The following is a 24,144-nucleotide window of genomic DNA, read 5'->3' as shown; positions in this document are numbered from 1 at the left end:
TTACATGAAAGTAGATGAAGAACAGAAGAAATTATATTGCATATTATTTAAGATGCCAAACTATATTCTAGTTCTTTTTGGAAGACACCTAGTCTTTGTTGTTTTTCTTCCCAGTATTAAATCTCTCTTGTGTTGACTCTTGATTTTCAAGATCCTAGAGTGTTTCATAAGTTGCCAAAACTTCTACAATGTTTTTTGGTTTCTACTCTCAGTATATTTAGGCATGAGACCCTAACTTAAGTCTGTTCTTCTGTGTTCATTATTCCCACTTATTGCCAATAACAATAGAACAAGTGTGGGTGGCAGAAATGGGATCCACATAGCAGGACAGACACAGCACAGCCACCAACTCCAGGATGGTCAATGGGGGACTTCCACATGCACATTATCAAAGAACTTCAACTAATCCTTTATTAGTTGAAGTTCTTTGATGTGTGTGTGTGTGTGTGTGTGTGTGTGTGTATGTATGTATATACATACACACACACACACACACACACACATACACATCGCTTACTTATGTAAATTACATAATAATAAAACTATTGTAAAAGAGAAGACTTCTTTTAATATTTTAAAAACCATACGACCTTAAGCAAGGGATTGAATCTCCAACATGCCATTTCCTCATCCATGTTATGGGCATAATCAAAGCTCCCCTGCACGGCAGCTGGGCACTGAGCATACTCAGGCACCTGAGTCTTCCCATGTGCCAGGTGCTCAGCTCAATATTAGAAGCACAGAGCTCAAAAGATCTCCCAGCCAGAAGAGAGGGCAGATATGAAGAGTCTGTTTACAGCATACTGGCACGTGTCCAAGAGAAACCACATGAAGTCACTGGAGGTACCCTCCTTGGTGTGTGTGCACAAAGGCCCCCGAGTGACAAACCCCAATTTTCTCATCCTCACCTGCAATGGTACAGAGTAATAAGGTGTCATAAATTGTAGAGCAGTGAGCCCACAGCCAGCATTGATATCTCTGTCCTGAAACTATTCACACAGACTCAGTAACAAATGATGATTTTAGAACCAGCATTTCTAGACTATAAACTACCCAGGCCAGGACTGGGTCTGTATCCTGAGACTCAGCAGCACTCACCTATTTATTTATTATTTTTTTTTTGATGGGGGGAAGTCACAGATAAAAAAATAAATGAATGCCAGCTAGATCAAAGATGGAATGAGACATGACAAAAGCAGGCATAATAAATGAGAAGCACTTGAGTAGTTCATTAATCTTGCCTTTGATTTAATTAACATCGTGCAATGGAAAGAAATACAAATCCAAGAAGCCCCACATGCATACCTTCCCTCCCTGCCACTACTACCAATGTGATTTTGCAAAAGTGATTTCATATTTCTGAGCCTCACTCTTCAGATCATTAAAACAACAGTAACAACCACTACCATAGCTATCTCACAGGGGATTCTTGTGCAACAGGAGATGTGATTTGTGAAAAGCTTTGAAAATGTTCTAAAGTGTTCTACTACTATTAGAAAGTTAGTAACAGAAATGGGCCAAGGACTTGAACAGACACTTCTCAGAGGAGGACATACAATCAATCAACAAGTACATGAAAAAATGCTCACCATCTCTAGCAGTCAGAGAAATGCAAATCAAAACCACCCTAAGATACCATCTCACTCCAGTAAGATTGGCAGCCATTATGAAGTCAAACAACAATAAGTGCTGGCGAGGATGTGGGGAAAAGGGTACACTTATACACTGCTGGTGGGACTGCAAATTGGTGCAGCCAATTTGGAAAGCAGTATGGAGATTTCTTGGAAAGCTGGGAATGGAACCACCATTTGACCCAGCTATCCCCCTTCTCAGTCTATTCCCTAAAGATCTAAAAAGAGCATGCTACAGGGACACTGCTACATCGATGTTCATAGCAGCACAATTCACAATAGCAAGACTGTGGAACCAACCTAGATGCCCTTCAATAGACGAATGGATAAAAAAAATGTGGCATTTATACACAATGGAGTATTACTCTGCATTATAAAATGACAAAATCATAGAATTTGGTGGGAAATGGATGGCATTAGAGCAGATTATGCTAAGCGAAGCTAGCCAAGCCCTAAAAAACAAATGCCAAATGTCTTCTTTGATATAAGAAGAGTAACTAAGAACAGACTAGGGAAGAAGAGCACGAGAAGAAGACCAACATTAAACAAGGAGGAGAGGTGGGAGGGAAAGGGAGAGAGAAGGGAAATTGCATGGAAATGGAAGGAGACCCTCAGGGTTATACAAAATTACATACAAGAGGAAGTGAGGGGAAAGGGAAAAATAATACAAGGGGGAGGAATGAATTACAGTAGAGGGGGTAGAGAGAGAAGAGGGGAGGAGAGGGGAGGGGAGGGGGGATAGTAGAGGATAGGAAAGGCAGCAGAATACAACAGACATGAGTATATCAATATGTAAATCAATGGAAGTGTAACTGATATGATTCTGCAATCTGTATACGGGGTAAAATGGGAGTTCATAACCCACTTGAATCAAAATGTGAAATATGATATATCAAGAACTATGTAATGTTTTGAACAACCAACAATAAAAAAAAAAAAAGAAAGTTAGTAACAGTCTGACCACTGGGTAGAGTTCTATTAGATGACCTGTGAAGTCGTAACAATCAGAGAGATTTTAGTAGCTGCTAAAACCTCTCAAATTCATTGCTTTAGGCAGGAAAACCTTTGTGGGTGGAATAAAGGCAGGATGATTGGGAGAATGGCCAAATTTTCATCAAAACAGACATTGTGTATTGATGTCTGATTTGAAAAGTCAAGTGGTTTAATAACTGATCATTGTCATTTGAGCACAGACCATGTGCCAGGCAGCGGGCTACGGGTTTTACAAACATTGATTCACTTCAACCTCCTAATTCCCTGCCAAGGTAGGAGAGGTGGCCATGTAATTTATTATCAAGACCCAACACCTTTGAGAGGGAAAGGGGGTGCTATTAATAATTACACAGGATGGCAGCTGCAAACCCGGGCTGTCCCGAGTCAACCACAACATGTGGTTTCTGTCTCTTCACAGGTGAGGAACCTGAAGCTCCCATGGGGAACAAAACCACCAGCAGCTCCAACAGTTGGGATGCTGCCCCAACCTGTGCTCTCAGGAACAAAAGCCTTCCCTGCTTATAGTTACGGCAGCAAGGCTACTGCCCTCTTCTTCAAATTCTGCCTTCAGATGAAATTATTTCCTTCCACGAAGCCTAAAACAGACCCTGAGGTGCCAGTTCAAAGAATAACAGGAAATAGAAAAGAAAAAAATTCAGTTTCTGTCACTACCATCAAAGCCAACCATTTATTGCCAAAATTCCAGTCTAATTCATCTCTTTAGGGGTGAATTTTTCACAAAGGTTGAGTAACTCAGGACTGACATCCTTTCCCTAAGACAATGGGGCCTCTGTGATTGTTTCCCAGAATCGGTGAGCACACCATCAACTGTCACCCCACAGGGCTCCTGGAGAAATTCCCTATCGTCTCACAGCAAGCACTTTGGCACCTATAAATGGACTCCTTTCAAATACCTGAAAAACCTCTTTGGAAGGACCTGGTATATGCTGAAACTCCAAGTGGGGGTAAAAACGTCAAGACTAGAACAAAAGGGGCTGGGGATGTGGCTCTCTGTCCCCCCCCTCTCTTTTTTTTTAAAAAAAAAAGAATTAAAAAAAAAAGACTAGAACAAAAACCACAATGACTTACTCTTTCATTTCACAGGTGAATTAAAAGTCATTTTCTGGGATTTCTAAATTCCTTTGCCAACAGCATTTTATCCAACTGCATGTTTACTATTTAGATGACATACATAAATAAATGATTGGGAATAATTTGAACAATTAAAAAATTTTAGTGCATTATAGTTGTACATAATAATGAGGTCCATTTGGACATATTCATGTATACTTCAATCCCCAGTACTGTTCCCTTCTCTCCTCTCCTCCCTTTCCTGGTCCCTTCCCTCTATTCTATTGGTCTTCCTTCCATTTATTATCTATCTATTTATTTATTTTTAATTAATAGAGTTTCAGCAATTTTTTCTTGCTAAATTATTAATGTCAAGGTCACAAGTGGATGTTATAGCAAAATACCTTTCTTTATACCATAAACAGATTGTATAGTCCCAGTTGGCAGGGGTTCTGCATTCGATACTTAGGACAATTATTCTAGAACAATCAACCAGGGTAAATAACTAGAGAGGTAGCCCCCCAGGTCTCTTTTCTAATGCACATGTCCTTAACCTTTGCCCTATTAGCAACTCTCCTAGTTGGAGAGACCTCACTATCTGTCAAGTGCAATGATATTCCTCATTACACGCACACCTCTTGTGACATCTAGTCATTTCTAGATTGTTAACTCACATGCCCTCTCTACAGACCATTGTTCTCACCATACCCCTACCCCAAGGCCTACCTAGGAAATAGAAAGAATAGAATTTTCTCTTCCAAGTGATTTCTATACACTCTATTTAAAATGATCTCAACGGTTAGAGTGATGTTAAGAACTTGCATCCCAGTTGGGGTTTGGGGTTGAACCTGAAAAGACCCATGCAATGCTGCTTTGGAGACCCTTTTGCATCCCCACCTGACTTCAAATACCAGCCCGAAGGCACACTATATGCCCTGACCACCAGGTCTGTTTCTAGATGTGCTCTTCTGTTCTGTCCGCACTGGAGGACTGCTGGCTTTCACCGTGGCTAAGGCAGCTTTCCTATCCTGGTCTTCAGCTCTCCAGCTGTTCTAGCTATGAACATTCATATCAGCCTCTCTGTCCTCTTCCTCCCCCCAAAGTATCCCCAAACCAAAATAAAATGGAACAAACAATAAGTGCCTTTTTATGGGTATTGTGTTAATTTGATAAATTAACTCGGGCAGATTCAACAGCTTTTTATGGACTCCCCTGATCTCAGCACACGTCTGCCTTTTCATTATTTGAAATTTATTTGTTTTCTTCCATAGTAAAGTTTTTTCATATAAATCTCATATTTTCTTAATAAATTTACTCCATTCTTTTGTCTGTCATAGCAATTTTAAATACATTTTTCTAGTATGTCTTCTATTGCGACTTTGTAATATGAGTTTTTCTTTTCTATGAATTAATTTTATACCTTAGTATATCACTGAATTCTATTATTATTTTTATTTTTTTTTGGAGTTTCAGGCTCTTGTTTTCCTGGATTTACCAAACTTACAATGTATAAACTGACTCTTCCTCATTTTTGTACTTCTGACTGCAGCTTTTCAAGTCATGCTGTCAAGTTTCACAGTGTTAAGCAGTAATGACAGTGACTGTCCTTGTCTTATATCTCATTTGAATAAACATGACCCATTTCAAATTTTGTTGGGTTTGGAGACAAGGCAGACAAACTGTAAGTTATGGAAATAGCCACTTGTTCCTATATTATTGGATTTCTTAAAAATCAAGAATGGCTGTTAAGCCAGACATGGTGGTGCATGCCTGTAATCCCAGCGGCTCGGGGGGCTGAGTCAGGAAGATCTTCAGTTCAAAGCCAGCCTCAGCAAAAGCAAGGTAGTAAGCAACTCAGTGAGACCCTGTCTCTAAATAAAATAGAGATGTGGGGATGTGGCTCAGTGGTAGAGTGCCCTGAGTTCACTTGCTAGCACTCCTCCCCCTAAAAAAGAATGGCTGATAAATAATACCAGATACTTTGTCAATATCTAAAGTTTTAATTATATGAGTTTCTCCTCAGACCTATTAATATGATTAATAGATGACAACATTTCCAAATACTGAACATCCTTGCATTACTTACTATTATAATAAACTCAGGTTGAACTAGTAGTATCTTTCTTTTAGTGAGATGCTAGATTATATTTCTTAATGTTTTATATATGATTTATAATTCCAATATTCATGGATGAGACCAAGCAGTTAATTTTCTGCAGTCTCTCTCACATTTTGGCTTCAGTGTTTAACAAATTTATTAAAAAGAACTGTCTCTCTTGGGCTGGGGATGTGGCTCAAGCGGTAGGGCGCTCTTCTGGCATGGGTGTGGCCCGGGTTCGATCCTCAGCACCACATACAAAGATGTTGTGTCTGCCAAAAACTAAAATGTAAATAAAATATTAAAAAAAGAGAACCGTCTCTCAAATGGACTTTCCTATGTTCATATATGAATACAAGGCCAGTGGAACTCCACATCATGTATAACCACAAGAATAAGAAGTTATGCTCCATATATGTATGATATATCAAAACACAATCTACTGTCACGTATAACCAAAAAGAACAAGTTAAAAATTTTTTAAAAAGAGAACTATCTTTCTCCTTCTTCTTCTCTCCCTTGCCCCTGGAACAGTTTTAAGCACTGAACTTACCTACTTTTTAAAAATCTTTGTTAAGACCACTGCCCACCCACAACACTGTAAAACAATTTTGCCCTTTTTAAAAAAATAGATACAAATTTTTTAATGATCAGTGTTTTTAAAAAATATTTTTTAATTGTCAATGGACCTTTATTTTATTTATTTATATGTGGTGCTGAGAATAGAACTCAGTACCTCACGCATGCTAGGTAAGCACTCTACCACTGAGCCACAACCCTGGCCCTAATGATTGGTCCTATAAAATATTCTTTCTCCTCTTGGGTCAGATTTGATGCATTATGTAAATTATAACATCTCCTGCAAATTTTAAAGGATGACATATACAAGGTTTGCTCTGAATCACAAAATTCTGTGCTAAAATGTGTGCTAATGATGTTCTAATAGCCATGTCACATATCAGACTCCTTGATTTACCATTGCCCCTCTGTGATTGTCCTGTAGACACCTTTGGACATTACTCCTGTTATCACTGCTGGTGAACTTGGTGTCCACAGAGGTTTTACACTTGCAACATGCTCTGATCCCTCCCAACCTCACTCCAAACTTGCCTCAGTCAGCTGCTCTCTTAGACATACCCTTGACCTAAGCATTGCAGAATGCTTGAATTAAGGTTTGAAGGTGACTCAGAAAAGTGGGAATTCTAGAGTTTGCTGAAGGTATGAGACAAAGAAAAGAATCAAGAAGGTGGCCAATGATTTGTCCTTCAGCAACAGGTAGGATGGTGTGGTTTACTGAGGTGGAGAAAACTATGATGAGTGGGGTTTCTGGTTTGTTTGCAAGCATGATATGAGAATTGTGTATCTGGAGTTGGACAAGTTTGAGATACCTGCAGGATACTTAAGTAGAGATGGACAGAAAACAGGAATGTACATGTGTCTGGATGAGAGATAGATATTTAGAAGACTTCAATGTGTGGAATTTAAAACCGCTGAACTCAATGAATCCATTACTAAGGAGCAGAGTGCAAGATTTGAGCCCAGAGTTAAAAACCAACATTTAGATATTTGGAAGAAAAAGAACATCTAATAAGGGATTGAGAGACCATGCCTAGTTGGGAGGTGGAAAACCAGGAGTGTGAGGATGCCATAGATGCCAAGAGAAGAAAAGTGTCCTTAGAAGAGGCCGGGTACAATGGCGCACGCCCGTTATACCAGCAGCTCAGGAGGCTGACACAAGAGGATTATGAGTTCAAAGCCAGCCTCAGCAAAAGCGAGGCACTAAGCAACTCAGTGAGATCCTGTCTTTAAATAAAATATAAAATAGGGCTGAGGATGTGGCTCAGTGTTCGAGTGGCCCTGAATACAATCCCTGGTATCAAAAAAAAAAAAAAAAAAAAGCGGGGGTGGGAGGGGGACAGTATCTTTAGAAGAACAGAAGAATACATGCTGTCAAAGGGAGCTGAGAGGTGGGTCCTGAGACCTAACCATGATTTGGCAACATGGAGGTGACTGGTGGACCTAAGAATAACTTTAGTACTGTATTGAGGATAAAAAAGTTTGTTTGGAGGGGCTTCAAAAGAGATTGTAAGGAAAAGCAGCAGAGTCGGCAAGTCTAGACAGTTCTTTGGAGACATTTTATTATAAAGAGGAAATGAAAAATGTGGTATAAATTGGAGGGGAATGAACGGTCAAAAAAGGATTTCTCCAAGATGAAAGAAAGTACAGCATGTTTGTATAATGATGGTAATGATGCCATCTCGAGAGAAAACTGATTAGGCCGATTTAAGAGGGGAAAACTACAAGTCTGAAGTCCTTGAGAGGTTAACCTTATTCATTTCACTGGAAAAATACTGAGTGCCTACTGTATGCCAGGCAGTGATCTGGGCACTTGGGATACAACAGGGAAGAAAAGAAGCGAGTTCCGTTCAGCCACTGCCCTCGCAGGAAAGGGTGAGTACATACAGGAACAGATGCAAGTAAGCAGTGTGATTGGTTTGGCTGTGAAATGACATGCCTTCTGGATTGCCTGTGTTTTCCTGATGCAGTAAGTGTCAAGGAGTGTATCTGAGAGAGAAGCGGTAAATAGTGATTGGAAATTTGTGAAGGTGTGAAATAGAATTTGAGAGAGAGTGGAAGAATGAACTGAGTTGGCGTACTAGAGGTGCCGGGCAGCACTCTAGGTTTTGGGCTATTCATTAATATCAAGATTAGCTAACATAACTTGGCACTTTCTTTTCTTGAGCCTTGTTTAGCTAATCAGGCTATAGCACAGAATAGGAAGAAACCAGGGTCAAACTGGGAGGGGATTTTGCCAGGCAAGTGGCAGAAGGCCTTCAGGGGGCTTGAATGTGAATATGATATTGGGTGACACGACAGAAATTGAGGAAGGAAGACTGAGGGTATTGAAAGGGTAATTTCTTGTAGGTGGAGGAGTCAAATAATTTTCAAAATAAGATTCTAGAGGAATCAAGCTGGAAAAAGTAAATGGAGTCATCCTTGACTTTTTCTCATAACTTCATCAAATCCTGTAGGATGTACTTTCAAGAAAAACCTAGAATCTCTCCCATGGCCACCTGGTCCCAGCCACCCAGGGCTTTCTCTTGTCTGGATGCCTGCAACAGCCTATTGTTTTGTCATTTTGCTATCTTCAACTCCTTAATGTCCAATCTTCATATAGTAGCCAAATTGCATTAAATAGCAAATCAGATTGTGTCACGTCTCTGCTCAACTGTTCCAATGACTTCTCATCCCACCCAGAACCAATATACCCAAAGTCTTGACCGTAGCCAGTTAGGTGTTACATGGTCTGCCTCTCAGTTCTCTCCCCTACAGTCTTCATTACCTCTCTTGTGCTTGCTCACTGTCTGACTGCTCAGGTCTCTGGCTGTTCCTCTTGCAGGATAACCACGTTGCAGTCTCCAGGTCTTTGCACTTATTAAACTCTTTTCTTCCTAGAATGGTCTCCCAGGGTATTCATGTGGGGTGTCTCATACTTCACCGCATGCTTTGTTCTAACAATACTATCAGAAAGTCCCTCTTGGACCCCTCGATCTAAAATGGCAGCCCTGTCACTGACCATTGTTTCCTGACCATTGTTTCATTCATTTATCATCGCCTTGCCTTTATTGTATGATATGGTTTGTTCACCCCTGCTATCTCTTTGATGGCAGGGACTATGTTTTGTTCACTTGATGGGTCCTTTGGATCTAGAATAAGCCTGGCATACTGGAAGTGCTAAATAAATATTTACCGAGTAAATGAATGGTCTGTTCGGGGAACAATCTTATTTCACTTTGAACTTTTTAGACAAAAACTAATGCCTTGAACTATTTGTGATACAACCATGGAAACACAGCAAGCAGCAGAGTTGAAATTTGAAATTGATCTCCCACCTGCTAGCAAGCCACCAACTCACCCCTTCCATGCCACTCACTCTTGGGATCTAAGTCCTCACTTATCTCTTGGCTATTACAAAAGCCTAAAGTCAGAAAACATTTCCCTTTCACCTATTACTGAATGCCAAACACTTATTGTGCGTGTTATACATAAAAACAGGATCCTCCTATCCCTGTGGGCTGTAAGTTCCTTGAAAAAAAAGCACAGATATCTTCTTAATCTTTGCATTTCACAATACAGGGTAGAGAGCCCTCAGTGCACTGGCTATTTCCTCTTCCTGAAAGGTTCTTCTCCAAGATTTCAGGATGGCTCATTCTTTTAAACTCAATCACCTCTTTGGGCTGAGTAATGCTCTTCTTTTAATTTAAAGTCGCACCTCTTCTCCATCTGATTTATTTTACTACAGAGCACATGTCACTTTCCAATACAACTAAATCGCTTCTATATACTCAGTGCCTCTCCATGCCATCAAAGCTCCATCAAGGACAGGGATCTCTGTTGTTCGGTTCACTGTTAATCTCCAATACCTGGATTAGTCCCTGGCCAAGAGGTGCCCAATAAATTCTTGTTTTCAAATGAATTCTAATTCTACTTCTTAAGAAACTCTTTCATTGAGGAGGATGAAGAATGTCCCACTGATAGTTATACAACCTAAAGGTATTATCGGTGCATCATGTGACCTAGTGAATGGTGGTTGGGATCACGAAGATTAATAAAGACTTCTGATACAAGGTAAATACTTGGTTAGGAGTAACTCCTCAATAAACGACTACTGAATGTATGAACCAGCTAAATAGCCGATCATGTACAAAGTAAGATAAAGGGACTCTCAGGGTAAAACCTTCCAAGTTAAGAAGAAAAGCCTGTTGAAGTGGCAGTAAAGCACAAGAGTTCCAGTCTTTCATTTTCAGACCAGTTTCAAGACCTGTTATGGTTTAGATGTGGTATCCCCCCGCAAAAAAAACTCCTGTGTAAGACAATGCTATAACCCAATCAAGACAATGCAATGATTGGGTTATAGCCTTAACTAACCAGTGAATTAATCCTCTGATAGGGATTAATTGAGTGGTAATTGAAGTAGTAGTGTGTGGCTGGAGGAGTGGGAATTGGGAGCATGGCTTTTGGGTATACATTTGTATCTGGCAAGTAGATGCTTCTCTCTCTGCTTCCTGATCACCATGGGAGCTGCTTCCCTCTGTCACGTACTCCTGCTATGATGTGCTGCCTCACCTCAAGTCTTGAGAACGGAGCTGGCTTTCTATGGACTAAGACCTCTGAAACCATGAGCCCTCAAATAAATCTTCCTCCTCTACAGTTGTTCTGGTCAGATCTTTTAGTCACAATAGTGAAAAAGCTGACTAAAACAAGGCCTTTGTCACCGAAAGCAGCACTAAGCCTTGGTAATTTCATACAGTTAAGGGGAAAAAAGCATATTCTCTGGTAGAGAACATTTTAATTAACCCAATAATGAAGAGAAAAAAAAAAAAGATGGACAATGTCCTCTAAGAGCATCAAAATGAGTATGTAATAGTGGGATGGCAAGTTTTGTTTTTTTAATAATTTGTTTCAGTTGTAGTTGGACACAATACCTTTATTTTTATGTGGTGCTGAGGGTGGAACCCAGTGCCTAGTGCTGGCGAACTCTCTACCACTGAGCCACAACCCCAGCCAGCAAGTGGGTTTTTGATGCCCCATGACATAAAGAAATCGAAGTAGTTAGTACAAGAAGTTAATACAAGTTAATATATGGTATCACATGTTAAATTGTTATTTGATTCTGAAACAAATTTTTTAACAGAAATTGCCTTGGGAAAGCATTTATTGAAACCTAATCTTTTTTTTAAAAAAAATCTAAATGCTTCAGTTTGGTTCTATGTACTCAAGGGAAAAAAAATGTTCCCCTTAAATATCACTAGCAATAAATTCCAACGATTTCAAAATTCTTTGAACCAAGAATAAGTATTAGCCTGAGTTTTGAAAATCACAAAACTAATAGAAATTGAAGCTTCGGTTTAAAAGTGGCTCTGTGCCTTCATGAAAGCCCAAATATAGGAGGAGAGTGAAGAAGTTCCACACCAGCCTATGACTCAGGGGCCCCCTGCAGGGAGCCCAGAACACAACCCTCCTCCCACACACACACACACCAGGACACTCTACCACTGCTCTGACTTCAGTCCACCAAAAGAAGGACAGTGGGCCCAAGGAGAGCTGTTGAGGGTCTCACTTTCTTTTTTTTTTTTTTTAAGGTAATATTTATTTATTTATTTATTTATTTATTTATTTATTTATTATTGTTGGTTGTTCAAAACATTACATAGTTCTTGACATATCATATTTCACACTTTGATTCAAGTGGGTTATGAACTCCCATTTTTACCCCGTATACAGATTGCAGAATCACATCAGTTACACTTCCATTGATTTACATATTGACATACTCGTGCCTGTTGTATTCTGCTGCCTTTCCTATCCTCTACTATCCCCCCCTTCCCTCCCCTCTTCTCTCTCTACCCCCTCTACTGTAATTCATTTCTCCCGTTTGTATTATTTTTCCCTTTCCCCTCACTTCCTCTTGTGTGTAATTTTGTATAACCCTGAGGGTCTTCTTCCATTTCCATGCAATTTCCCTTCTCTCTCCCTTTCCCTCCCACCTCTCATCCCTGTTTAATGTTAATCTTCTTCTCATGCTCTTCGTCCCTACTCTGTTCTTAGTTACTCTCCTTATATCAAAGAAGACATTTGGCATTTGTTTTTTAGGGATTGGCTAGCTTCACTTAGCATAATCTGCTCTAATGCCATCCATTTCCCTCCAAATTCTATGATTTTGTCATTTTTTAATGCAGAGTAATACTCCATTGTGTATAAATGCCACATTTTTTTATCCATTCGTCTATTGAAGGGCATCTAGGTTGCTTCCACAGTCTTGCTATCGTGAATTGTGCTGCTATGAACATCGATGTAGCAGTATCCCTATAGTACGCTCTTTTAAGGTCTTTAGGGAATAGTCCGAGAAGGGGAATAGCTGGGTCAAATGGTGGTTCCATTCCCAGCTTTCCAAGAAATCTCCATACTGCTTTCCAAATTGGCTGCAGCAATTTGCAGTCCCACCAACAATGTACAAGTGTACCCTTTTCCCCACATCCTCGCCAGCACTTGTTGGCGCAGGTGGCGGCTCTGTTCTGCCCCTCTGGCTTGATGACAAAGTGAGAGAGACTCGGGTGTATGTGACTCACTTTCTTTACCAGGAGACCAACCGAGGGTCTCACTTTCTGATTCCTGGTCTAATGATGCCTGTGCTACCAAACTGCACTAAGGCACGTGTGTTTGCTGGAATGTGCCACGTCATATATTTCTTTACATGTTATCATTATCTAGCAACTCATTTTCAACATAATGGGAACTTTGTTTTCTCTGGAGTGTTGGTTCATCCACATTCCATCCATGCATCTGAAGGAGGACTGCTTGAAGTTAGGAGTCCACAGCAAAGGCCCACAGAAGTAGAAGTTTCCCACAAAAGCTAAATTTCCATCAGGATCAGCACCAGGTTGAGGAAGTAGTTACGTGTGAATTTAGCAACTAAGTTTCTAACTTTTTTTTTGGCAGAAGGTCTTAGGATGCTGCCATACTAATGCAAGTTTGCTACCAGGGGAGCCCATACTCTTAAATGCTCACAATTTGTGCAACCATCTGCCCTCAGACATGACCTCTGACTCAATGGGCCTCCACCATAAACCTTTCCTCCCCCTCTGAGCAGCAGTGTAAGGCTAAGTCTATCTGGAAAAACATAAATTTCACTATACAATTCACCTTCTGGTTTCCATTTCCCTTACTCTTGCCAAGAAGTGAAAAATAAGTTTTTAAAATTAAAGATCAGATCGATTTTGAAATGGCTGCTTGTACCACCAAAATAAATGACCATCTTTGTACATTTTAGCAAAAGGACTAAGCTAATATGTGAAAATACCTTTAAACAGGCAGGAGAAATATTCTGTGATAAAATCTGTGTGGGGCCAGGTGTAGTGGTGCATGCCTGTAATCAGGCATGGTGGTACATGCTGAGGCACCAGGATCCAAAGTTTGAGGCCAGCTTTAGCAACTTAGTGAGGCCTTAAGTAATTTAGCAAGACCTTGTCTGAAAATAAAAAATAAAAACGGCTGGTTATGTAGCCCAGTGGTAAAGTGCCCCTGGGTTCAATCCTTGGTACAAAAAAAAAAAAAAAAAAAAAAAAAATCTGGGTTGGGAAGGAGGAAATGGAAAGCTAGTGATCTAAGGGTTCAAAGTTTTAGGTATAGAGAAGAAATAAGTTTTGAGATCTATTGCATAGCCAGGGGACCACAGTCAATAAAACGTACGTTTCAAAATAACTAAGGGAGTAAATTTCAAATTCTTTACTAGAAAAGTGATAGCTAAGGGAAGTGATGAATATGCTAACTAGCTTGTTCAATCATTCTACACTGTATACCTATATCAAAAGATCGCATTGTACCACATATATGCATGCAGTTATAAATTCTCAGTTTAAAATAATATTAATTTTAAAAATGCAAGCCTAAAAAATTAATCTGGCTCAATATCCATGTGAAAACCAAAAACTTTGGGTAGTAATTTCCCATTTTTTGATCAACTTTATTGGTACTTTGTTCTCAGAAGTTGCCTATTTAACAACTACAACAAAAAACCCTGAAGAATGCTCTTGAAGAATGTTCTCCAACCAATACAGTGTTTCTATATTGACCTAACTCCACTGAAAATATTTATATTAGTTAAATGTGGTTTCATGGTGCAGGCCTAAAATCCCAGCTGCTTGGGAGGCTGAGGCAGGAGGATCGAGTTCAAAGCTAGCCTCAGCAATAGGTGAGGTGCTAACCAACTCAGTGAAACCCTGTCTCTAAATAGGGCTGGGGATGTGGCTCAGTGGTCAAGTGCACTTGAGTTCATCCCAGCTCCAAAAAAGGTTTCAAAACCAAACCTATCAAATCTTATTTTGTTTAGGTAACTCCAGTATGTATTCATCTATAATATTCAATATAAGGAAAATAAAATTATATAAATAAAAATGTCCATAAATTCCATTTCATGTGCATTTAGAAAATATACATCTCTTAAGTAATTTGAACACATCCTAAGAAAGGTATGAGAACAAGGAACTCAAATGTAAAACAGAATCATTAAGTAAACTGGCCAGTGCAATAACATCAAGTAAAAGTAGTGCATATATTTCATGAATGTTCAAAACCCTGACAGTGGTGAAATAGTAGCTTTTGCTATATACTCAGTTGGCTATGGTTTGGATGTAGTTTGTCCCCCTAGGGTCCACGTGTTGGGAGCTTGGACCTCAGTGTAGCATTGTTGGAATGTGAAATCTTTGAGAGGTGGCAACTGTTCTGAGATGCTCAGGTCTCTGAAGGAGTGCTCTCAAAAGAGATGAAGGTGTTTCTTGTGGGACACCGGTTAGTCCAGAGAGGCGCTGTGTAAATAGCCCAAGATGGCTCCATCCAGCCTCTCTCCAGCTTCCTTTTGACTGGTGATTGCTTGCCACCATAATGGGACACAGGGCCTCACCAGAGCTGAGTCAGTGCTGGTGCCAGGTCCCTGAGCTTCCCAAATGATGAGCTAAGTAAAACTCCTTCACTTCATTAATAACCTGCCTCGGGCTATCATTAATAACAGAGGTCTTCTTTGTAATATAACTGGGTACTTGGTAATATGAAAAAGAAAGAAAATCTTCATTTTTTTTCTCCTAACCAATACGGCACAAATATACTGATTTTCTGTTGCTTTAATGAATTGCTTGGATCCCAACTTCTTTCTTTATGGGAATAACTGTGTATTGACAGAGAAACTATGAAGATTACCTACCCTTCACCGGTTCTCCCTTAGATTACTGTTTTTTTGAAATCATGGTACTTTTGTCAAAACCGAAAAATTAACTTGCTGCAATACTATTAACTAAAATATAGACTCGATTCTAATTTTGTCTGATTTCCCACTTATGTCCACTCTGTCCAGGGGTCAATCTAGGATGCCATGTTGAACTTAGCAGCCTTACCTTTGGATCTGTTTCTGCATCCTCATCTTGATAATCTTCGCAGAGTGGGCTAGAATTGGCTGCAAAAGTGGGTCCCTGAGAGTAGTACTGAGAACTTCGGTAGCCATCCCGCCTTAATTTATCACATTCTGCAGAGGAAACAGGCAGAGAGTCAAGGGAGGGCATTAAAAATAATATTTTGTTGACTTCTTTGTATCTACCTTTTCCAATAATATTTTTATAGGGCATAATATAATTTAATAATAATATAATGATAACAATGAAAATAATGATGACAAGAAATTAAGAATAATTAAGCACCTACATACATGCTTTTTTTTTTCCCAGGTTGGGAAGGGGGGGGACAGGTACATTCCCAGTCTAATTTCTTGTATTTTTTAAATCTTGAGACAAGATCTGGCCTCAAACTTGCAATTTTCCTGTCTCAGCCTAGGAGTCACTGGTATTCTAGCCATATGCTTCCACGGAACCCATCCTGAATTTAATTTCAATACCAATCAGCAAATGCTGTGTGGAAGCTGGCTGCCAGCCTGTGACATCGTCTAGTCCACAGAGGGATGCCTGCATATGCTCTAGATGACAGGAGGCTAGGGCCATGGGTTGTGTTCAATGAAAACCCCTACGAGACTTTTCTCATCAGTGGGCTAGTGGCTTAGAAGGTTTTAATGGCTTTTAAAGCACCAGGAGCTTCCCCATGACCCAGGCACATTAAAGGAGCCTTTGCCTGGCCAAAGGATTTGCCCCAGGGTTCCTTTAAATATCCAGTTTTCCAGAGGAGAAGAAATTGTGTTTGGTTTTGGAAAGGTTTTCTCTTTACCCAGCTTTACAAACCCATGTCCCTAAAGGCACAAAACTAAATTAGACCTCTTCAGAGCTCCCGTGTAACACAGAACCCATGATTCTGTCTCAAAGAGGAGACAGGCAGCCACTTCAGTGGAGAGATAAAAATACAGACCTTTTTTTTTTTTTTTTAACCAGGGAACAAAAATTTTTCATTTTCCTCTGTTATCTTTCTCACAGTGGGAAGTGGAGAGAGAAAGTTTCTAATTCAGAACTGCAAAGCAGATTTTAAAAATTCCTATGAAAATAGCCATGAGGATCTATGACAATACCAAACTAACAGAAAATGCACAGGTCACCGTAAGTCAGCTAAATAACGCCACCTCTGTTCTCTTAGGGGATGAACAGTTAGTGGCTTGGGCTGGCAGTTATATTTGTAACATTGATTAAAATGAAACTTCAAAAACATTTCGGGAAACAGTATTTTTAAATGAGGATTCACTCAGATTAGTCTAACCCTTTATAAAGGGAAATATTTTCACATCTTCTCCACCATCAATCAATTTCTCTAAAAGAAACACAGTCAGAATCTACACTCTAGTTCTCTGGATATGTTACCAAAAAAAGCTAATAGTTTTCTAATGGTGTTTTCCATAGAGTTCTGGAATTCTGTTAAGTATTTAATATAATTTTCTTTAAATGTTTAATTTAAGCAAGATAAATAAACTTAATAGTTTTTTAAAATATATTTTTAGTTGTGATGGACACAATAACTTACTTTGTTTATATATTTTTATGTGGTGCTGAGAATCGAACCCAGTGCCTCATACATGTGAGGCAAGGGCTCTACCACTGAGCGATAACCCCAGACAAAGTTTAATAGTTTTACATACCAAATTTTAACACAATACAGGGAATTAATTCATTAACTTGTGCTGCTAAATCAATTTTTTCTTTGTTCCTAAAAGTTAGGTATTCCTGCTATACTTATAAATCTGAAATCTCTGAAAACCTTGCAAAATAAACCAATATAAATTGAATATAAATTGTTACCACTTGCAGTTACTTATCTATATAATTCAAGGTTTTCAAGTACTTGACAAATGAAATAAAAAGAGGAGGCCAAGGCTTTTAAGTCCTTTTGTTGTTCAAATTCTTTTTATTCCCCTCAGTAATTAACCCTATAAGAAGTTTAATTATGAAATTTAATGTCCTTCCAACATTAGAAAAAATTGTGCTATGCATTAGATACCACATAGGATTGTGTTTGAAACAAAGATTTCCTCTTCCAGGAAATAAAGAGACTGCTGGGCTAGACCATTTGTGTAAGGGTGATATTAGTTTTGACATTCTTGGCAATAAAACTGAAAACAGCCAAAGTGAATTGACACATGCTCAATCTTAAAAGACCAAAACACCGCAAAGTTTTCCACACATTAAAAGTCTGAAAGGCTGGCAATTATTAGTACTGTACTTCCAGTGTGTCTCCCTTTTGTACCCAACTTAAAACAATATATCTTTTTTCTATCATGAAGTTCACATCATACAAATGTTTAAACAGTAGTATAATAAATGGTACTACAACAGATGAAATATGAAACTAGGCAGTACAAGTTTAAGGCAAATGACTAATTTTCTTACTCTTATCAAATCTGTAAAATCTAGTTAACTGGTCAGATTCCATTGTCATATATTCCAACTCGGGGAGGGGGGAGGGGGGGGAGAAATCGAGAAAAATTTCCTCTTTGTCAAGTTGCAACAGGTCTCAGTTTGTAATACCCTGGCTTTGTTCATTAAAAATTAGTTTATAGTCTCTAGAATGAGACATAAGAGCAAGTCACCATGATTGATCAAAGGCTTTACAAACACAATGCTGAAGGAGTAACTGTAAGGCAGAACCCAATTTAAAGCCAGGTTGGGCCAGTGACTATAGCTAGAAAGAAGGTCCTAAAGGTAATAGAAGAGCTAGGTTTAACACATACTCCAGCAACAGAAATTCAGAGGAAAACTGTTATTGTTCTTACAATGCTGCTCAGATAAGAATATCACTGTTGAGGTCTCTAGTTTCCCAAACATAAATTTTCCCTTAGTTTCTTTTATGAAACACACACACACACACACACACACACACACAAATCCAACATTCTTTAACATAAGGACAAAGGACAAGCATTTCTTTGTAGACCAAAGTTTTAAATATAGAAGAAAAAAGTAAGGTCACAGAACTAGATGGTCATCTAACCATCTTGTGAATTTAATTTAGAAATGCTAATGACTGCAAGAAGCTTTAAAGAACTGTTTTCAAAATAAGTTAATAAGTTTCTCTGGGGGAAATCTTTACTGAATTTTCTCCATGTTATTATTCCTAAGTGTACTTAATCAGTCACAATGAGCTAAATATGCCACAGTTGGAAATAGTTCCAAAACCTCAGTGGTTTTACATAACTAGAAATTTCTTGCGCATTTCTCTTGTCCAGACAGAGCTGGCAGGGGTTTTGCTCCCCACAATCACCTAAAGACAAGGCAGACGGAGTTCGCCTACCTCTTGTGCACATGTGAACACACGATAGTGCCATGATGCTTCAACTCAGACACCTCTGGAACTTCTCCCCAGAAGTTACAAGGGTTTTATCTGCTTCCATTTTGTTAGCTGAAACAAGCTACATGGCTATACCTAACTTCAGTAGGGACAGGAAGTGTAATCCTACCTCTTGCCCAAGGAGGAAAATTAGAAAATTCCAGAATAGCTCTAATGACTCATTTTCTGTATTCTTGTTACCTCTTCTCTCAACACTTATTGTTGATTTCCAAACCTTTTTGAATAAGGCTGTGACAAATTTGCAAAGACAATGAAAAAAACATCCTTTATGTGTTTGTAACAGGAGGTTAATTATCAAGAGAGGCTCTAAGTCAAGAAGTAGTCAAATAGCTTTTCGGAATCCAGACAGACTTGGCACTACTAATTATGCATGAGACCTAGGGGTCAGCATTTTAATCTCCTAGAAACTTACAAGCCACCTCTGTAAGACTAGGATGTTACCCCTTCTGGGAAGCTGGAGTGAGGTTCATTCACCAAATACTTCCAAGTGTGCTGCCTACTCAGGCACTAGGTTAGACCCCCAAGGAGCCAAAACTTTGCACACAGCCCTCCATAAGGTAAACAAAAAACACTCACTGCTAGAGTGATGATAAAGCATCCTTAAGCTTGGTTGCGGACATCTTGGTCACCTGTGTGCCAATGGCCAACGCAACGTCTGGTCGTAGTTAAACTGACAGACTTGGAAATAAATAGTCTTTCCTGGTATCACTGGATTAAAATGAGATCATTCTAATGGGCTTGAATATGACTGATGCTCTTGTAAGAAGGCAAAACAGAGATACTGGAAGATTGTGAATACAGAAAGAAAATAGCCACCTGGAGAGAGAGGAAGAGATTAGAGTTATACAAGCCAGCAAATGCCTGGGACTACTAGAAGAAGCCACAAGAGGCCACAAAGATCCTCCCCCAGAAGTTTGAGGAAGCATGGCTCTACCATCACCTTGATTTGGGACTTTTAGACTCTGGGTCTATAAGACAATAAATTTCTGCTGTTTCAAGCCACAAGTTTTATAGTCTTCTGTGATGGTGGCACTAGAATATTAATATCAAGCTAAGAATACACTAGGATATGGAAGAAATTCATGAAGATCTTCACAGAAAAAGGGACAGGAATTATTTGTTTCTTAGATAGAACCTTGCTGCACCTGGGAAAGCAACTTCAACAAGAATTGGGCATGCAAAACCCTGACTCTGATGCCTTCTCAATCCGTGGCCTCTGATGCCTAGGTACAGACAGACCAGTGGCCAACTGGGGCCTGACAGCCTAGAGTTGATGGGCAGGGAGTTGAACAGACATGCAAACTGACCCAGAAGGGTGCAGGCTTCCCCTCCTCAGCTCTGATCCAAGGGGTTGCAATGCAGGAGTGACCCAAGGCCACTCTGACCTCTCAAATCCCTGCTGACCTCCTAACTCTACAGCTGTCTTCCTCCCCCTGGTGCCAGGAAAAGGCCATCTAGAACCCACGGCCCTGCCCACCACAGCCCAGTCTACACCCCCACACTGTGTGAAGCTGTTGTACTTGGCATCGCCTCAGAGCCCCAGCACACAGCAGCGTGGAGGGCAGCAGACTCTTAAATCATGTGGAAAACAAAAGTACCATTAGCCTTTATAATTGTTACAAATATGCCTTTACCAGAGATCTGTCTTCATTAGGCTCCGAGTTGCTCTTGTCCTTCAGTTCAACCTGAAGGACTTCCCTTGTGCAGGGACTATCTAGGGGTGTCCAACTCCCTTGGTTTTTCTCTATCTGGTGCTGTGTTTTGAATATGCATGCGTGTTCTTCCAAATTTCTGCTGCAATTTCCACCCCAATGCCTCAGTCCTGAGAGGTGTGGGGTGTTCTGGATGTGACTAGGCCAGGGGACTTCCACCTCATGAATGGGAGGTATATCTTTAAAAAAAGCTTGCACAAGGCCCTGGTTTGATCCCCAGCACTGTACACTCACAAAAGTACATTTAATAAGCTGAATGCAGTGGTGTACGCCTGAAATCCTAGCTACTTGGGACATTGAGGCAGGAGAATCTTGCCAGCTTAGCGAGACCCTGTCTCAAAATAATAGGCTGAGGATATAGTTCAGTGGTAGAAAGCTTGTCTGACATGTGTGAGGCCCAGGGTTCAACTGCGAAAAAAAGGCAGAGGAGCCAGGTGTGGTGGCACATGACAATAATACCAGGAGCTTGGGAGGCTGAGATAGGAGGATGGCGAATTCAAAGCCAATCTCAGCAACGGAAAGGTACTAAACAACTCAGTGAGACCCTGTCTCTAAATAAAATACAAAATAGGGCCAGGGATGTAGCTCAGTGGTCGATTGCCCGTGAGTTCAATCCCCATACCTCCCTATCTCCCCAAAAGAGGTAGGGGAGCTGAGGGAGTCAGTTCAAACCTCTGCCCCTCCACCATGTGCAAACCTAGCACCTAGGTACCACAATAGAAGGAGAAAGTCAGCCCTCTCCACACATTGAGTCTCCTGGTGCCTTGACCTTGGACTTGCCAGACTCTAGAACTGCAAGAAATCAATTTCTGTTATTAATAAATTACTCAGTCTAAGGCAATTTGTTACAATAGCACAAAGGGCCTGAGGTATCTGGGGACACCTCCATTTTCTCCTCCTATGGGAAAGACACTTTTTGTGGCTATAGGATTCTGGGTCGAAAGATTTTGAATATATCAATCCCACTGCCTCCTGGGTTTCTGATGAGAAGTCCGATGGGAACTTTATGGGAGAAATTGTGACAAAAGCTCTGTTTCTCTCGCTCCCCACAAAATAACACCCCTATGGTATCCCGGGGAACAGAGCATTTTGTTACAGTATCATCACGACGTGAATGAATTGCTACTATCTTTTTGCCACCAATCATTCCAAGTTGAAAGAAAAGAGAATTGAGTAACCTTTGAGTATAGATATGATGAGGTTTTTAAAAGCCAAAAGTTATTATAGATTTTCAGACTTGAAATAAACAGGCCCATTGAAGGCTCCTATAGGTTTTACTTTCTAAACTAGTAAATATCAGGCTGCAAAGTCCACAGAGCCCTTCTGAAGTCCTTTCTTAGTCTTAATATTGAAGTGGAAAGATCCTGGAGGACAAAAAGTAAGACGACCAGTGTGAGTTAAACCCAGCGACGACTTGGGCCACCACTGGCCCTGGACCTCACAAGGAGCCAGCATAGGGAAATTTTAATACCACCTGTATAGTAAGCCCCTGGCTGTGGCTGTTTGTTGGTCTTGAAGCACAGGCAGCTCTTGGTTGGTGATCTGTCAGAATCAAAGATAGTTGGGTTGTTTGATTTTTTGATTTTGGTTTTAGGTTTGGCTATTTTAGGGGTTCCCCCACCTTTTTCTTTTTCTTCTCCTTCTCCTTCCTCCTCTATTGCGGCGACTGCTGCTTCTTTTTCCTCTTCCTCTTCTTTCTAGAATCTTTGTGTAGGAAGAATAGTAAGGATGGGACCATGTGGCTGGGACTCTAGCCAACTCCTCCTAAGAGAAGACCCTTGCAAACCATTATAGGTCCTGGGGAACACTGGCCAGGACACCTTTGCCCAAGTGAAACAGGGCCGCCATCTCCTCACCAGAATAGAAGTGGCCGTGAAAGTCCTGCCAAAGGTAGAGCAGAGCTTCTCCATTCTTTATAGATGAGTGGGACATAATGAAGACCGTAGAACACCCAAAGGTAACTAATAATTTCGTGTTATTGAAAACATCTGTGTGGTGATGGAGCATGCAGGTGGAGGACTGAAGGCCAACCATGTGCAGGAGGAGGAGGCCCAGAGAGTGTGCACACAGATCATGTGCACCAGGTGCTACTGCCTCAAGAAGGGCATTGTGCACAGAGATGAAGACAGAGAGCATCCCGGTGGATGACAGACAGCTTGAGCAAAATGCTACCAGCCCATTGAGGTTGACCTCAAATCCTCTCTTCCACAGGCCTTCCCTTATTCTCCAGTCTTTCCTGCTGAATTCTTTAGTATCATAGTGATGACATCATAGCTCTAAAGACTGATTTCCTGTGATATTTTGCTTCTATCACCAGAACACTGTTGTCTCCATTATTTTCATTCTATATACATCTTTCTTCCTTTTCTAAGATAGATATAAGCTCTTTGAAGGAAAAAGCCGTGAGTCATTCTTCCTTACCTCCTCTATGGTGCCTCACATAATGCAGAGGTTCTGTTGATATTTTAGGTAAGAGAAAAGGAATAAAAAGGTATAGCTATTGCCAAAGAGGTAGAATCACAGTTCTAAGAAATCATTACCCTCTAAGACGATTCTCTCTCCCAAATCTCAAAGTCTCCCCCACATTTACCTATTAATTCCACAAATAGTTCTTAAGCATCTATCACCTGCCAAGTACTGTCATAGGAAGAGGAGATTCCACAGTGATCAAAACAAAGATTCCTGTCTGCTCAGACCTTCTGCTCTAATGAGGGTATAGATAACCAAAAAGTCAGGGAGCTGGATAGCATGTTCAAAGACCCTACATGGTAAGAGGGAAAGAAGGCGAGAAAGATGAGGGAGTGGTGGAGTTGGTGGTATCAGGGCAGACAGAGCCTCAAGGAGTGGTGACATTTGAATAAGGAAGGAAGGAACTATCTTCCTGGGAAAGAACTAGAGGAAGAGTGAAATGAACTGAGTGAAGGAGAAATAGTAGGAGAGAAGGTGAGGGGCGGCGGGGGGGGGGGGGGCAGACAGTGTAGGGCCTCCTGGGATACTGTGAGAATTCTGACTTTTAACAGGAGGTGGAAGAGTACCTCTGGTGGCTGAGCAAAGCAAATCCCAAGATGCTGGGATTCAGCTCAAAACTATGCAAATATATAAATCCCAAATACACCACAATAAGAGTTACTGAATGAAAATAAGTCAGTACTGCGGCTAGTAAATACTTGTGACTATTTTAACACTGAGTTGTATAAATTATCATAGTGATTTTCATATATATTTCATTGACCAGTATATTATACATTGAAATGTTCTTGAGCTTATTATAAAAATTTTGAAATATAATCTGAGGAAGGGAAAAGTTCTTTAC

General features: G+C 40.2%; 1 protein-coding gene and 1 non-coding gene across 7 annotated transcripts in view; one reads left to right on the top strand and one right to left on the bottom strand.

Moving 5' to 3' along the window:
• Nhsl1 (NHS like 1) overlaps positions 1-24,144 on the bottom strand; it is a 238,909-nt gene that overhangs the window by 23,796 nt on the left and 190,969 nt on the right. For all 6 annotated transcript variants that reach the window (XM_078019050.1, XM_078019051.1, XM_021729458.3 and 3 more), the window contains exon 3: positions 15,741-15,868. In XM_078019050.1, coding sequence (XP_077875176.1) covers positions 15,741-15,868 — 128 coding nt within the window. The remainder of the gene's footprint in view (positions 1-15,740; positions 15,869-24,144) is intronic.
• LOC120889367 (small nucleolar RNA SNORD46) lies at positions 19,696-19,799 on the top strand. The gene has a single exon (XR_005733275.1). It is a non-coding gene; the product is annotated as a small nucleolar RNA SNORD46 (small nucleolar RNA).

This window comes from Ictidomys tridecemlineatus, chromosome 8, assembly GCF_052094955.1.
Source record: "Ictidomys tridecemlineatus isolate mIctTri1 chromosome 8, mIctTri1.hap1, whole genome shotgun sequence".
NCBI lineage: Eukaryota > Metazoa > Chordata > Mammalia > Rodentia > Sciuridae > Ictidomys > Ictidomys tridecemlineatus.
This window is presented reverse-complemented; position numbering and strand designations above follow the sequence as displayed.